Genomic DNA, 17,550 nt, shown 5'->3' on the forward strand with positions numbered 1-17,550 from the left:
AACACACATACTTATTTACATTTCAAATTTACACATATAACTGTACATAGATAATTGTCTATATTATACAGTATATTGTTTTTTGCTATTTTGTACATTGTCTATTTTGTCTATTTGTATATTATTCTTTTTATTCTTATTATCTGTGTCTTGTCTTGTCGCTGTCATTCTGTTGCACTGTGGAGCTTCTGTCACTAAAACAAATCCCTCGCATGTGTAAACATACCTGGCAATAAAGCTCATTCTGATTCTGATTTTGATTCTGAAAATCACACACACAGTCACACATATCAATACCAATATTGTGCTAAGAGATTGGCCACGTATATTAAGGGTTTTTATATTAACCCTTGTGCGACCTTTTGGCCATTTTTGTCCTTTTCAGTTTTGTTTTTTGATCATTTTGCCTGTTATTGCCAACTGCATAAATTTTGGCACAGGTGTGTATTTTTATTGGAATTTTACTATTTCACTTCCATTTCCTTTAATAAATCTGTTTTGAACTAGGTACACAAAATTCTTACTCTCAGGACCTTAAGGACAAAAATGTCCCCATTGAAACTCATTAAAACGGCTATACTTGCAAAGCAAATACTCGCTTTATTCCAAATGCTGCTTCTGCATCTTATAGAGCCAATTGGATAAATAATGCAGCTGTAATTGTGTGGGTGTGCTGGTACGGATGTCAGAGTGTGGTTTGTGTGTGTGTAGGATCAGAACGAGTCAGACAAATTTAAGATTCGATCAGAACATCGAAACATGAGGAGACAAAATTCCAGAGAGGCCCCAAGAAAACAGGACAACGTCATAAATTAGATCCTAGCACCAGCCCGTCTGAAGACAGCCTAACCAACAAGCCTCTTTCACAGGACAGCTTGCAACATTAAGACAAAAGAACACTTATTGATAATTCCAACCTAGGGAGGAGACTGTCAAATTTGGGGTAAGTAATCAAGACTGATGGTCAAAGAGATGCACCGTGTGACCAGCACATGTAGATCTGTGATAGAAATCACAAGCTTCTTTAGATTTACTTTTCCCCCACACAAAGGAACCAGACTGAAATTCCTTTGTCCAAAGAACATGTCTTTTGGTCTCCATAGAACTACACAGAGACTTTCTTTTTTCATATGCACCTAAAATCCTAAAAGGACATTTTGTGTAACCCACACATTAGACTACCATGTTTTAAGCACATATTATGTATGTCTTTTTAACAACTATTGAATGACTTTAAGGGTTATTCGTGTTTGGTATGTATGAGTTTGACAATTCTAGATTGAAACATTTTTTCCAATTGATTCTTTGTCAAATGTATCGTATTCTGGTTATAGAAATCACATCCAAAAGTATACTTTGCAAGAGTGTGTAAAATTCGGAGCATGTGACTGATAACATGCTGATTTATGATGGAAGGAACACCCCTATCTTGGATAATAGCCTATCTAATTGGTCAAGACACCAGATGGGATGTGTCCAGAAGCCGAGTTTAAAACTCAGGACACCATCAAATCTCCCCTTTTTTCTTCTCTTCCTCTTCTCTTCTTCTTTTTGCCACCGCATTTTGACGCTGCTTTTTAGCGCTCTTGTAGCTTGCTCTGGCCTACAGGCCAGTTGCTATTTAACACCACGATAAAAAGAAAAACCACCTAGTCTCGTTATATCCTTTCTTTCTTTTATTTTAGTTTCTTTCCCGTTGCGAGTTTTGTGTTCTCAGTTTAAGTTTTGCCGCCACACCTTGTCTCCATGTTCAACTCGAGCCTCAAAACTTCAACCAGACCAACTCCGCATCTCCAGCCAATGCCCAAGACAACACTTCAACAACTATTGAACTTCCAGCCAATCGGCAGCTTGGGAAACCGCATTTTCTGGCAAGGACGATGACAAAAGGAAATCCCTTAACACAAAAGGCAACGCAACGCAAGTAACCCCCATATTCTAACTGAACTGGTGCATATTTAATATAAATTTTAGCCTCATTGAGAAACTCAATGCGAGGGTTAAATAAGTGATTGATGGTTGTTCAGGTCTATGCAATAGCCCATATTGCTGTAAACTTGGGATATCACATTTTCATTCTCTTAAACTCATCCTGTCCCCACTTTCTCTCTTTCTGCAATGAGTGAATGCGTCTGTTCATGTGTTAGATTAGTTTATGTCTTAGGTTTATATAAATAAATTCTTATTTATATTGAAAAGAGAAGTATCTTGTGTTTTGTGCTTACAAGTTAATGTCTTAATCTGCCGATCTTATTACTGTGCTTATTAATAGTGTTTTCACTATATTCTGGATTATAATATACAGTGCAGAGTTGATGCTGTATGGCTCGTTCAGTGGATCAGCCGCAAACAGTGATTCTGTTCAAATTCCCTATAAAATCATAAATGATTCCCTTTGGGCTAAATTAAATTATTTACATATTAACCTTACATGTGTGTCATAGAAAAAAATTGTGTGTGTGTGTGTGTGTTCTTGTAATATTTGACAGACAAAAACTCTACTGCAAGTCACAAATCCAACCACTGTGTGCACCAGCAGAGTTTTGCTAGCATCTAATGGGGAAAATTTGGTACTGCACCCAAACAAAATCTTACTGAAAGCTAATTTTTTGAGATATCAACCTTAAATTTGGAACACAACTTGTTTAGATTCATGGCTTTGATTTTCTAGCAGGTAGAGTTCAACATGTTTCATAAAATATATATTTTATATAAAATATTGTTCATAAATCATTTTCATGAACTTAAACCTCTATATCTTTTTTGGTTTCACTTTTGTAACTTTTTTTTTACTTCAACAATAATCTGCCATGGGTCTTCTTTAAAATGAGACCAAACTTAACTCTGTGTTCCCAAGCATCACATTTTTATGACAGTTTTTTGACATGGACATTTTTGTCGACTATGGACCTATGTGTAACTTTTTTTAATTGACGCACAAGGGTTAAATTGTGCATGGTTACTCAGAGCTTCTTCGTTAAGCTGCCATCTTGGTCCTGGTCTGTCTAAGACTCTCGTAAATTTACGTAGTCATCCACATGTTCTTCTGTTCAGCAGTGTAACAAGTTTCTTAATTCTTTTGTGAATAAAATTATATCTATCTGCAAGTCTATTGGTCAAATATTGTTAACACTTCTCTTATTACTGGGATTGTTCCATGTGAACTTAAGGTTGCAGCTATCACACCAGTCCTTAAAAAGCCTGGATGTGATACGTCTGATCTAACAAATGACAGGCCCATTTCAAATCTTCCTTTTCTGGCTAAAGTTCTGGAACGTGTTGTTATGGTACAATTACATTTTCATTTGTCATTAAACAACCTTTTAGAGCCTTTCCAATTTGGGTTTAGGTCAGGGCACAGTACTGAGACCGCTTTGGTTCGAGTTATGAATGACCTTCTGGCCTCAGCCGACTCTGGTGCCTCTAGCCATTTTGGTTTTGTTAGACCTGAGTGCAGCATTTGACACAGTATGTGATAGACTAAAGAGTTAGCTCGGTATCTCTGGCACTGTGTTTGAATGGTTCATATCCTACCTTAGAAATAGATCCCAGTTTGTTGTTCTGGGAAACAACAAATCAGACATTAGTCAGGTCCAATATGGTGTCCCTCAAGGTTCTGTTTTGGGGCCCATACTATTTAGTATTTATATGCTTCCTCTGGGGCAAATCATTAGGAAACACGGTCTTGGGTATCATTTTTATGCTGACGATACCCTAATTTACATCAGTTCAAAGTTAGTTCTGCAAACAGTTAGTTCAATCAGTTAAAACAGTTAGTTCTGCAATCCTTTCTGACTGTTTGCAGGACATAAAAGTATGGATGCTTTACAACTTTTTAAAACTAAATAGCTCTAAGACTGAGGTTCTTCTTATTGGCACACCAGCAGCCATCCACAAATGTAGCAGCTTTAATCTGACACTGGATAACAGCTCTGTACTGCCATCTATACAAGCTCGTAACCTTGGTGTGATATTTGATGTTGATTTGACATTGGAGGCTCACCTTAGGATTGTTACTAAATCAGCATTTTATCATCTCAGAAATATTGCTAGGATTGGGCCTTTCCTATCTACACCTGATACTGAAAGGCTCATCCATGCTTTTATCTCTCTACATTGGCCTACCAGCAAAATCTATCAAACGGCTACAATATATTTAGAACTCAGCAGCATGTGTTCTAACTCACACAGCCTCATGACAGCAGATCAGTGGTGTCCTCTGTAATTTGCACTGGCTTCCAGTTCAATCGCGAATTGAGTTTAAAATGCTTGTTTTAACTTATAAAGCTTTGCATGAATTAGCTCCTTCTTATGTTTGTGATTTAGTTACTCCTTACATGCCTTCTCGTCCTCTCTGCTCTGCTGATTCTTTTCTTCTTCATCAGCCCCACTCCAGATTAAAAACTATGGGACAGAGAGCCTTCTCTCGTGCCGCTCCGAGGTTATGGAATGCGCTTCCTTTGAATGTTCAAAGTGCTCCTACACTTACTTTTTTAAAGGGATTTAAAAAAGTATATATATTTTTTTTATATATATATTTTATAAGAGATTTACTACTGATCACAGATCTGTGCTTCACTGAAAGATACGCATGACAATCGCAGCTTCTGTCTAATCGCGATTTCGATTTAATTTCAAATGATCGTGCAGCCCTAGTTGAAAACCCACTGCTCTAAAATTGCTTATCATGATTAAGCTGTTGATTTGGGTTTTGATTTGATTTATTTTGCTGCTTTATATTGTATCATATATTGTATTTAGTTTTTCCTTTTTTTTTTTTTTTTTGTGAGAGTGTGAGAAAAGTGCATTATAAATAAAAAGTATTATTATTATTATTATTATTATTATTATTATTATTATTATTACTACAAAAAGTATTCTCGTAGCTTCATAACATTACGGTTGAACCACTGATGGCAGATGGACTATTCTGATTATGTCTTTCATACTTTTCTGGGCCTTGAAATAGTTTGTCAGTCAATGGGACAGTCACAAGCCTCCCGGTTTTCCTCCAACATACAGTATTGCTCAAAATAATAGCAGTACAATGTGACTAACCAGAATAATCAAGGTTTTTAGTATATTTTTTATTGCTACGTGGCAAACAAGTTACCAGTAGGTGCAGTAGATTCTCAGAAAACAAACAAGACCCAGCATTCATGATATGCACGCTCTTAAGACTGTGCAATTGGGCAATTAGTTGAAAGGGGTGTGTTCAAAAAAATAGCAGTGTCTGCCTTTGACTGTACAAACTCAAAACTATTTTGTACAAACGTTTTTGTTTCTAGGATTTAGCAATCCTGTGAATCACTAAACTAATATTTAGTCGTATGACCACAGTTTTTTAAAACTGCTTCACATCTGTGTGGCATGGAGTCAACCAACTTGTGTCACCTCTCAGCTGTTATTCCACTCCATGATTCTTTAACAACATTGCACAATTCATTCACATTTCTTGGTTTTGCTTCAGAAACAGCATTTTGATATCACCCACAAGTTCTCGATTGGATTAAGGTCCGGAGATTGGGCTGGCCACTCCATAACATTAATTTTGTTGGTTTGGAACCAAGACTTTGCTCGTTTACTAGTGTGTTTGGGGTCATTGTCTTGTTGAAACAACCATTTCAAGGGCATGTCCTCTTCAGCATAGGGCAACATGACCTCTTCAAGTATTTTAACATATGCAAACTGATCCATGATCCCTGGTATGCGATAAATAGGCCCAACACCATAGTAGGAGAAACATGCCCATATCATGATGCTTGCACCACCATGCTTCACTGTCTTTACTGTGTACTGTGGCTTGAATTCAGAGTTTGGAGGTGGTCTCACAAACTGCCTGTGGCCCTTGGACCCAAAAAGAACAATTTTACTCTCATCAGTCCACAAAATGTTTCAACTTTTTAATCAAAGTACGCTGTTCTTCTGAACAATGTCTTGAACGCCCCATTTTCCTCAGGCTTTCAAATGCATGTTTAGCAAGTGCTGGCTTCATCCTTAAATAGGGGCCACCTGATTCACACCTGTTTCTTCACAAAATTGATGACCTCAGTGATTGAATGCCACACTGCTATTTTTTTTAACACACCCCTTTCAACTAATTCAACTAATTGCCCAATTGCACAGCCTTAAGAGGGTCCATATCATAAATGCTGGGTCTTGTTTGTTTTCTGAGAATCTACTGCACCTACTGGTAACTTGTTTGCCACGTAGCAATAAAAAATATACTAAAAACCTTGATTATTCTGGTTAGTCACATTGTACTGCTATTATTTTGAACAATACTATATCTTAAATTGTGTTCCGAAGATGAACGAAGCTTTTACGGGTTTGAAATGACATGGGGGTAAGTGATTAATGACAATTACATTGTCACACTATTACATTGTATTGTTTATGCTACAAATATTTTTGAATATTTCAAATTCAATTTTGAATTTTTTGTTTATTGTCATGCACTTTTATGACAGTCCCTTAATTTGATCAGTGTCAAACCAATATCAAACCAACCTCCTCAACAATGTAACCAAAATCACCATCACTAACACACAGACCATTTCTCAATATCAAGTACTATTATTAATTAAATACTACTATTTATATATAAAATATTGTTTATTGAGTGCCAAAACTATTTGCTCTGAAATAAATTGTAGATTAATGAGATCAAAGACTGCCTCTTAGGTTTACCCAAAACCAAACAAATCTCATGTTTAACCACTATACAGACATCAGAGCCAGTGGCAAATTCCAGAAGATCTGGCCGAGGTGAGGCTGCTCTCGGTGGGTTCATGAGCGCTGAACAGCCGCTGATGCCCTAGAGCAGCACATTTTTCAAACAGACATTATTATTAACAAACTGCATGTATCTAAACAAGTACATTCTCACCTAAAAACCTCTTAAAACTACATTCCGTGAAACAAAACATTATTATTTATAACGTTGTAGTGGATTTGGTTGTCCGCCATGACACTCACTGTGAGAAATACTGCAAGTGGAGTGATACAAACAGTGAAACTGCTCCCATGGTGATAGTGGTAGAATTACACATGGCTGGAAAGAACTTTCAACCAATCAGATTCAGGAACCAGAACTAACTGTTTTCTAATTTCTAATAATTCAATGACCAATCATCAGTTATTCCTTGCATATAGTAGCACAAACTTCATCTGTGACACCACAATAATCCAACCTGTACAGATTAAAGAACATGAATGATGAACTGACACCAGCTGCAGTTAAAGAAACAAAATTTGGAAATTTCAATACAATTCATTCCGACAGTAAAAAATTAATTCAAACATCATTAGAGAACAAGCAGTCCAAATGTATTAGCTTTCAGTTTTTACCCTCATATTCAATCCTTAATCTTCATCTTCCACACTGAGCTCTACAATCATCAGCTCTCACACAGACAGACAAAAACCTCCTCAGCTGGTTTAGTAACCACACAAAAACCTCCTCATCTGGTTTAATAAGTGTAACTTACACATCTCTCCTGTTCATTTGACCCATTTTGATGCTTTGGTAAAAAAGCACATGCTGAAATCATAAATGTCATCAAGTTTTGAAAATGGAGTGATTGTTTTCAGTGTTACTTACCGAACTGATCTGGATTCTTTAACCACAGGTAACAGATTCTGAAGAACTTCATCTACTGAATGTCGTGCTCCAATAAACTGTTTCAGATCAAAAACATCTGTCTTCTGCTCTGAAGTCAGCAATGCATAAACCACAGCTGACCACTCTGAAGAAGAGAGTTTGTTTCGTTTTATTTTTCCAGATTTAAGATAATCTTGGATATGCTGCATCTGTAAATCATCACCCAGTTCATTCAGACAGTGGAACAGATTGATGGATTTCTCTGGAGAGTGATTCTCCCTGATCTTCTGTTTGATGTACTGAACTGTTTCCTCTTTGTTGTAGGAGCAGCTTCCTGTCTGTGTCAGTAGTTTTTGTAAGAGAGTCTGATTGGTCTCCAGTGAGAGACCCAGAAGAAAACGCAGGAAAAGATCCAGATTTCCATTCTTACTCTGTAAAGTTTCATCAACAGCTCTCTGGTTAAGCTCAGATAATGAAACACATATTGATGAATTATTTTGGAAGCAGTACAAAATTGTAGACAACCAACTTTGTTTGTGTTGGCCAAACACATTGATGTTGTCGATTGTACAAGAGAGGTGTGCATATAGAGCTGCTAGGTGTTCCTGGATGCTCAGATGAACAAAGCAGAAGACATTCCCCTGATATAAGCCACACTCCTCTCTGAAGATCTGAGTGCACAATCCTGAGTACACTGATGCTTCTGTCACATCAATGCCACACTCTTTTAGGTCTTCCTCATAGAAGATCAGGTTTCCTTTCACAAGCTGCTGAAAAGCCAGTTTCCCCAGTTTGAGGATCATGTCTTCATTGGTCATGTTCTCCTCATAGTCCTTATCATGTTTGATGTTGGTCTGAAGGATCAGGAAGTGTGTGTACATTTGAGTGAGAGTCTTGGGAATCTCTCCAGTCTCTGCTCGACTCAACATCTTCTCTAGAACAGTGGCTGAGATCCAGCAGAAGACTGGGATGTGGCACATGATGTAGAGGCTTCTTGATAACTTCAGGTGTGAGATGATCCTATAGGCCAGAGACAAGTTATTGATTCTCTTACTGAAGTATTCCTCCTTCTGTGGGTCATTGAAGCCTCGTACCTCTGTCACTCGATGGACACACTCAGAGGGGACGAGATCAGCTGCTGCTGGTCTGGAGGTGATCCAGATGAGAGCAGAGGGAAGAAGATTCCCCACAATGAGGTTCGTCAGCAGCACGTCCACTGAGGCTGATTTAGATATATTAAACAGTTTCACTTTACTCTTAAAGTCCAGAGAGAGACGACACTCATCCAGACCATCAAAGATGAACAACACTTTATATTCATCACTGGATATTTCCATTTCTTTAGTTTCAGGGAAAAAGACATGAAGAAGATCTAAAAAACTGAGTTTTTTGGTCTTCATCAGATTGATTTCTCTGAAAGGAAGTGGAAATATGAGCTGGACATCCTGATTCTCTTTTCTTACAGCCCAGTCCAGGATGAACTTCTGCACAGAAACTGTTTTTCCAATGCCAGCGACTCCCTTTGTCAGCACAGTTCTGATGGCTTTGTCTTGTCCAGGTAAAGGTCTAAAGATGTCATTGCATTTGATGGCTGTGTCCTCTGTTGCTGCTCTCCTGGATTGTGTCTCAATCTGTCTCACCTCATGCTCATTATTGATCTCTCCACTCTCACTCTCTGTGATGTAGAGCTCTGTGTAGATCTCTTTCAGCAGTGTTGAGTTTCCCTGCATCGCTGTTCCCTCATACAGACGCTCAAACCTCTTCAGCAGATTTGATCTAAGGATCTCATTGCTGTAAAATAAAAAAAAGTTAATATGCACAATATCTTATGTATTCTGTATCATATGTTCAGATCATATCTGAATACCTGAGACCAGGCCGTGTAACTCTAGTCTTGAAATGTCCTCCCCTAACCGTAGACGTGTGACTCTTCACAGACACACAGCTGGACTCTGCTTCTGATCTCTTCTGATCAATTGGACTAAAACAGAGAGAGATTAAAGTTCATCCTTTAAATGACTGTATGCAACAAATCAACTATACATTTTAAACAGCGCTTATAACCATTTCATATACTGTGTTTATACAAAAATTGTGAACTGAACTGTGACAATATGTGAAAATATTAAAAGTCACTGTCACAGTTCAGTTCCTTTTCCCTGTCACTGTATGTTGACACATGCTGTGTTCGGAATGGCACACTAACTTACTGTTTACTGTCCAGTACACAGTACATACTGCCTACAATTTTTTTAAGAACAATGTGTAGGATCTCTGTTCTTCGAGCAAGCCACCACGTGAGACATTGAACATAGGTCTGGAGAACTAAATTAAACTAATCATCAGAATCACGCGATGGCAATATCCTGAGTGGTTTCCTGTCAGCGTTTTTTCTTATCCACTCAGAAGAGAGATAATAATGAACTCAATCAGGAAACGTCAAAGATCCCTTTGTATGAAGAAGCACCTCGTGATCAGGCAAATGTATGGAATCAGTATATCCAACAGGAAAAGGATCATTAAATTAATTGACCCCCTCAGGACATCAGAATCCATACATTGTGTCCCATGTCTCTCTCATGACTCGCTTCCTGCTTTCCTGCGTGCTCAACTCTTGCCTTTTTCAGACAAAGAAATGTTTCAAATAAAGATTTCTAAAAGGAACAATCATTTATTTCCGTTGCTATTAGAGCAAGTGTATCAACAAATAACATGCGTGATGTCTTATATATACTGTATGCTTGGTGTGTTTTATGTAATTGGTGAATTTTAATCTTTGCCTTATAACTTTCTTTTGAATAGATAGCAATGTTTAGTATCATATGCAAGCTTGTTTTATTTACAATGCCATGATAGGGACGAAGTGTGGAAATTCGGTATCATACGCACGTTATGATATTTCATAGAAGTATTAACAAACTTGCAGAGAGGGTCTCCTCACATGATGGACGAAGAATTATGTTAATTTATGCAAGAAGAAGAACCGTGCGGGGCGTGGCTCCGCCCGGCAGCAACAAGCCGATTGGGACAATCGCTCCAGGGGCGGACTTAGTAGTCCCACTTAAAACTCATTGGCTGCTGATTGAGTTTTGCTTGCTTGCTCGTTGCTTGAAAACTTTGGTCTTGCCTCACTGATAGCGCTGTGAAGCGCCCACAGACTTAACATCAGGTCGATCATCCAAGACTTCAACACTCCTTCAAACTTCTGACCAAAGAAACTTTCAAAGCCTGAAGGACTTCAAAGCATTACCACTTGCGCGCTGCCAGGAAGCCAACCAATCGCAGAAGGGGTTCCCCGAGTGACGTCATGCAAGGACCGCATCAGCAGCCAATCAGCAGCCCCAGAGTTTCCCAACCAGGAAAGAAAGGGAACCGGAGAGTACTTCTCAACTTAACTCAGAGCAAGTAACAAACTCTCTCTCCATAATTCTGCTGGAAACTGGTTGAATTAATCTTTAAGAAAAGATAGTAAAATTCTCTGCTTGTGACTTCCTCAGGCTGATTTACAGAACTCTTGGAAAAGAGCGCTATAACCTTAAACTGTCTTCAAATCGCAATAACTAATTTCCGAAACGTTTGTGTGTGTGTATGTGTGTTTTAATTTAGTACTGTAGTAAAATAGAAAATAAACGTGTTTCATTTTACAGAGCAGTGTTCGTGGTTTGTATTTGATTAGTTACTGCCTTGAGATGTCGAGCCCTTGCTACCTTGCTCAAAATTAATAAATTACTATTTTGTTTGTTTTGATTGTTGGCCACGAAGTTAAGATAAACAAAATTGTTAAGATATGCTGATTTTAACGATTCGCTGGACGAGTCGTTGATAAAGTATAAATAAGGAATTTAGAACGAATATCAATTCAATCAAATCAGAGTCTTCAAGACTCGATTCCCTAAAAGCAAAAATTAAATTTAAAAGGTAAAATAAAATCTTAAATTAAGAGCTAATTTTACAAGTGTGTGAAACAGTATACAATAAGCAACAAATAACTTTTTAGAGTAGTATGCTACAGTGTTGTCACATGACAAACAGTGAACATTAATTCAGCACAACTGTCGAGGCTGTAACCTTACAAAACAATGTGCTAACCATTCTTTTTACAAAGGCGTAAAAAGTGGAAAAAGCAATATATTCTAGTTACACTATGTGCAAATAATAATAAATTCTGTTTATATTAGAATAGCAGTATTTTCTTTGGCAATAGGCTAAGTGATAGGCTAAATAGTAGCTAGGTGCCATTTATTTATACGTCATTACTGTAGTGCATTACAACATAAAACAGTATGCAATAACATATTCAGTGTAAATTTTCATGTTTATTAAAGGGGTGGTTGACTGTTTTTTTTGTAGGCTTGATTGTGTTTATGGGGTGCAGTCTAACGTGTTAATGCTTCATTTCTTAAAAAAACACATTATTTTTCACATAATTTACCTGTATTCCACACCGCTCTCTCCCTTGCCCTCTAAACGCACTGATCATTTCCTGCTTTTATGAAGCTCCTCCCTCAGAAATAAACGATGGGCTCTGATTGGTTAGCTGGCCCAGTGTGTTGTGATTGGCTGAACGCCAGTATGGCAACCGCACACGTGTCCATGTATAACGCTTCTCATAGCTACAGTACGTGAAAATAAGTGTATTCACTGAGCTGATGATATGAATGAGAGAGAAAGAGAGAGAGAGATGCAGAGCGTGTGCAGAGCAGGGGGATGCGAGGAACAGTATTAATAGTGGAAAAAAGTGCTCTTGAATTGTGAGAGTTCTTTTCAATCAAATCTGAAAAATACTTAAACTTTGCTGTTTTCACCGCTTTCTGATATTGTATCAGGCTGTCCCTTAATATTTCATAAGAAACTTGCAGCTTATCTTTTTTCCACCTTCTTTCGGCCCTTCTGCAGCCCTGATGACGGGCATGAGTGTCCTCATTGAGCCAAGGCTCAGCCTTTTGTTTGTGTTGCTTGGAGCCAGCGAGTTTAAAATATTAGCAGAGATATTGTTAAATGATTAAGATAGTTTGTGATGATTGGAATGGTGCAGACTAAGTCGGATGATTGGGATACCTCCTTAAAAACAGCTGAAAACTCAGTACATGTAGTTGGTGTGATCGTGCGAGACCAACGAAAAATGACATAGTTTATAATAGGGGTGGAACGGTTTGCAGAAAAAAAAAATATATATCGAACCTTACGGTTCTCCACACACGGTTCGGCACGCGCTAGGACTGCGGTTCAACTTACATCTGACAATGCATCTGCAATATGGCTTGTTATAAATAGCACGTAAAAAAAAAAACAGGGTTCGGCTAATGTATGCTTCTGTTGATGGATGCGCATTCTGGCTTCCCAATACATTACAACAGGGGTTCCCAAACACGTTCCTGGAGCCTCCCCAACACTGCACATTTTGCATGTCTCCTTTGTCTGACACACCCATTTCAGGTCTTGGAGTTGCTACTAATGAGCTGATGAGTTGTCAGGTGTGACTGATAAAGGAGAAATGCAAAATGTGCAGTATTGGGGAGGCTCCAGGAATGACTTTTGGGAACCCCTGCATCACAACAACAGCGATTGGAAAAAAAAAAAAAGAAAAAAAATTGGACAAAAGTGGATTCTTGAATGAATGAATGAAGCATTTATATAGCGCTTTATTGTGTATTGCTGTACACCCAAAGCGCTTTACAATCATGTGGGGGGGTCTCTCCTCAACCACCACCAGTGTGCAGCATCCACTTGGATGATGCGACGGCAGCCACAGGACAACGGCGCCAGTGCGCTCACCACACACCAGCTATAGGTAGAGAGGAGAGAGAGTCATAAAGCCAATCAAGTGGATGGGGATTATTAGGAGGCCATGATTGACAAGGGCCAGTGGCGGGAATTTGGCCAGGACACCGGGGTTACACCCCTACTCTTTACGATGAGTGTCATGGGATTTTTAATGACCACAGAGAGTCAGGACCTCGGTTTAACGTCTCATCCGAAAGACGGTGCTCTTTTGACAGTATAGTGTCCCCGTCACTATATTGGGGCATTAGGACCCACACAGACTGCAGGGTGAGCACCCCCTGCTGGTCTCACTAACACCTCTTCCAACAGCAACCTAGTTTTCCCAGGAGGTCTCCCATCCAGGTACTGACCAGGCTCAGCCCTGCTTAGCTTCCATGGGCAACCAGTCTTGGGCTGCAGAGTGATATGGCTGTGACATTCTTGTTCGATGCAAGTGCCCTATGCTGGAATATGAGCATTTATTCTATCATCACCCAGTTGCTGATAGCACGCACACAGGTGAGACCTAAACAGCACACGTTGATATCTGTTTTTAAGAACCGCTGCTAGAACATTGGTTTTGAAACTTGTGAATCCATTAGAATCGTTAGAAGACAGAATCGCAATTCATATATAAATAGATTTTTACGAGCACCCCTAGTTTTCTCTTCCTCTTCTCTAAAGCAGTGCAGCATGGCCTTGCCCCCTTTGCTGCATGTTCCTGGGGGCGGGGTTTATGTAAAATTCTGGGTTCTTGACATAACGGACACCGGAAGTAACTCGTTGTAGTCCCTTACCAGTCGTTTTTGTAGACATTAAACTGCCAGAATTTTAAAAGACGATATCTCCATTTGCATTGAACTTTCAGCTTCGAAACTATGCAGATATTGTTTATGCTCAAACAGCAACATTACACACTAACTAACGTTAAAAAAGTGAAATCGCAATCAACCACCCCTTTAAAATTATTAAACAGATGCAGCCTGGGACAAAGCCCTCCCTACACCTACCGCTAACCATACACAGTAAACACTTTATTATCAATGACCCATTTTATTTTAACTTTTCAAGTATTACCTTTATTTTTATTGAAAATAAATGCCTTTGAGATCTGATTAGTCCAGGCGATATGTGAAAACAATGTTCACTTTTTCATAAAAGCATGAAACTTGGTACACTTGTATAGTTTGCAGCCCTAAACTATTTCAGAAATGGAGCCATTGCAAAAACACCTCATGGTTGCCATGGCGATCATTTTACTTTCTACCATATCTCCTGAACTAAACATGATAACGCAGAAAAGGTTATGTTTACCCCTATGTTTTTATGGTCAATGATTACAATAATCCCATGTACAGCAACATAAACTGTTCAGGTGAAGAGTTAATGGTGAAATCAGCAATGTGTGAAGGAAGTCACAGTATCTGAGCATCAGAGCTCATAGCATTTACAAAAGTCCATATTATGGCTATTCATTTTTTCTTTCTTTGATAATTAACTAATATTTTATTCAATAATACATTAAAAGATTGTTTTCAAGAATACTATCATATATTTCAGAGATAAAAAATAATCTCAGGTAAGTGTATTTTTCCTTACTTCTCAGGCAGAGTCAGGTAGGTGGTAGTGTGTTTCCAATATATTCTTGTTTTCTCTCAACAACAATCTAACATAACACGCAGACAGCAACGCAATCAGGTGAGCGTTAATTCAGTGACTTTATGAGAAGGATTACAATGAAATCTCAGTAGATGCAGAATTAAAATTCTCACATATTTCATGTAAACTTAATTTACAATCACACTCTGGGGACAGAGTTGTCTATTATGTTGTCCACAAGGGGTGGATTATGTTGTACACGCAGGTGAATCTCTAATATTTGATGTGGAATACGGGTGGAATAATATTTATGTGTAGGGTGTGGTGCAGGTTTGGGTTGGATGGTGGGTTTGATGGGTTGGAAGCACAGGTGGGTTGCAGGTCCAATAACCAAGGTTATTTCGACTTAGTCCAGTACACACTGAGCAATGTACTCAATCACGCTGCCACTGATTGACAGCTGCAGTGATTTTATTAAAAGGAAGGGGACTTTGCTTGCTTTCTGTATTTAAAATTATTCACAATTTGAATAAAAGTTTTAATGAATTTTGTCTGAGTTTTGTTACCATGTCGCATCGCTTACTTACAGATCTCAGGCTTCTGGAGGGGATGTAGATTCCTAAGAGTGAGAAGGAAGTAGCATGGTGCTGAGCCTGTGACTGTTCTGTACGGAAACATCAATGTCTGGAGATAAAGAGAGATGTGAAGTGGGCCCTTTTGGGCTCATGGAAGACCAGTCATGCCGCTGCATTCTGAAACATTGGTCGAGGTTTGATTGTGCATGATGGAAATCCAGATAGAAGAGCATTACAATAGTCCAGCCTAGAAATGGCACGGGCCTGGGCAAGAAGCTGTGCAGCATGCTCTGTTTTGAAGGGCCTGATCCTCCTGATGTTGTGCAATCCAAACATGCATGATCGAGCTGTCTATATGGTCCTTGAAGCTCAGCTGGTCACCAAGGAATGATTTTTGATGAACCTAGCAGGATGATGAAATCATGCTGCAGAGTCGGAGTGGTAGGGAAAACGAGAAGCTCAGTTTTTTCCAGGTTGAGCTGCAGGTGATAATCCTTCATCCATGCCGAGATGTCCGCCAGGCAGCCTGAGATCCATGCAGTTACTATTGGATTGTCTGGTTGAAATGAATAATAAAGCTGTGTGTCATCAGCATAGCAATTGGTAGGAGAAACCATGTGCTTGTATAATGGGTCCCAGTGATGTAGTGTGTATGGTGAAGAGAAGGGATCCAAGAACTGATCCCTGAGAAAACCCTGTGACCAGTTGATGTTCATTGGATACCTCTCCTGAAAGACCTACCTGTTAGATAAGATTCAAACCAGCGGAGTGCAGATCCAGTGATGGTAGACATAATCTGGTGATTCACAGTGTCAAAAGTGACAGATCGATCCAGCAGAATAAGAACTGATGATTTGGAATCAGCTTTCGCTATCTACAGGACTGCAGTGACCGACAGCAAAGCTGTCTCAGTTGAATGGCCGTTGCTGAAACCCGATTGCTTAAAGTTCAGTTGGTCATTCTGTGAAAAAAATAATGTAACCGTGTCTATAAAGGTGTGAACCAAATGGTCCATTATATTAGAATAACAAAGGAACAGCATTCCTCAGGAAGGTCTTGTAGATTGCAGGATCTCCAGTGGTATCTGTTGTTGTATCTGTTGTTTCTAGCCCTTTTGTCTCCAGGTATAAAAGTCTATCCCACAGACAGAACTTTTGGAGAAGCTAGGATTCATACAAAGGATTGTTTGAAGGAAGAAATGCTAACACCACTATTGAAGAACTGCTACACTACCGTCTTAAATAAATTCTTCTCCCCACAAAAATGTTGGTCAAGCCTACTTTTTTGGTCAAGCCTAATTTTTTTTGTATTAGAGAAATCTAGTACATTGGTGAGCCACCCAAAAATACACTAAATATGATGATACATGGGGAAACTTTTTCAGAAGGGGTAGTATGCACTGGCTTGTCTAGACAGATATTGTCTTGACAAGAAGTTAAAGTGGATCATAAAGTATTAGTTGCTGTATTTACATCCAGAGATGAGAAATGGGTGGGTGAGGAAAGAGAGGACGACACTACAGGGGAAAGATGGAAGGGTGAAAGGGAGAGTAGGTTTTGCCTAAAAGTAACTGGTAGAGGCACACAGGTAGTAAGATGTAGGTTAAATGTAATAAAGAAATGAGCAGAGATGTCTAGAGGTTTTACCAAATGTTGTCTGTGATACAATTGCATGTGTAAATTAAGTCAAGCTGGTTGCCTGATTGTGGTGGTAAGCCATTTGAGATGGAATGATGCTAGGAGTGGAAGTTAAAGTCTGCAGTGTAAGGCTTCTCCAGATGGATTTTGAAGTCACCAAAGACTACAAGTGGACTGCCATCCACAGAGAATGAGGACAGCAGCCCATACAGCTCCTCTATAAAGGTGCCCAGAGACCAGGAAGGTTATAAATCATTTCAATATGGAGATTAACAGGAGCTGTTACCATAATAACATGAAACTCAAAATAATGTTTATTGCATAGGGAAGAGTGGGTTGAGTATTACCAGTTATTAGAAATGAGAAGACCAGT

At 38.9% G+C, this 17,550-nt stretch overlaps 1 protein-coding gene across 6 annotated transcripts in view; it reads right to left on the reverse strand.

The window, feature by feature from the left end:
* The window catches only part of LOC131539043 (NACHT, LRR and PYD domains-containing protein 3-like), a 176,297-nt gene that overhangs the window by 129,459 nt on the left and 29,288 nt on the right, over positions 1-17,550 (reverse strand). For all 6 annotated transcript variants that reach the window (XR_009270765.1, XR_009270764.1, XR_009270763.1 and 3 more), the window contains exons 15-16: positions 9,471-9,584; positions 7,604-9,394 (exon numbers count right to left, since the gene is read on the reverse strand). Coding sequence is in view for 3 of the 6 variants with exons in the window: in XM_058773327.1 (XP_058629310.1) it covers positions 7,604-9,394; positions 9,471-9,584 (1,905 nt within the window). In the remaining 3 variants the exon portion in view is untranslated. The remainder of the gene's footprint in view (positions 1-7,603; positions 9,395-9,470; positions 9,585-17,550) is intronic.

Source organism: Onychostoma macrolepis, chromosome 04 (assembly GCF_012432095.1).
Source record: "Onychostoma macrolepis isolate SWU-2019 chromosome 04, ASM1243209v1, whole genome shotgun sequence".
In the NCBI taxonomy this organism is placed as follows: domain Eukaryota; kingdom Metazoa; phylum Chordata; class Actinopteri; order Cypriniformes; family Cyprinidae; genus Onychostoma; species Onychostoma macrolepis.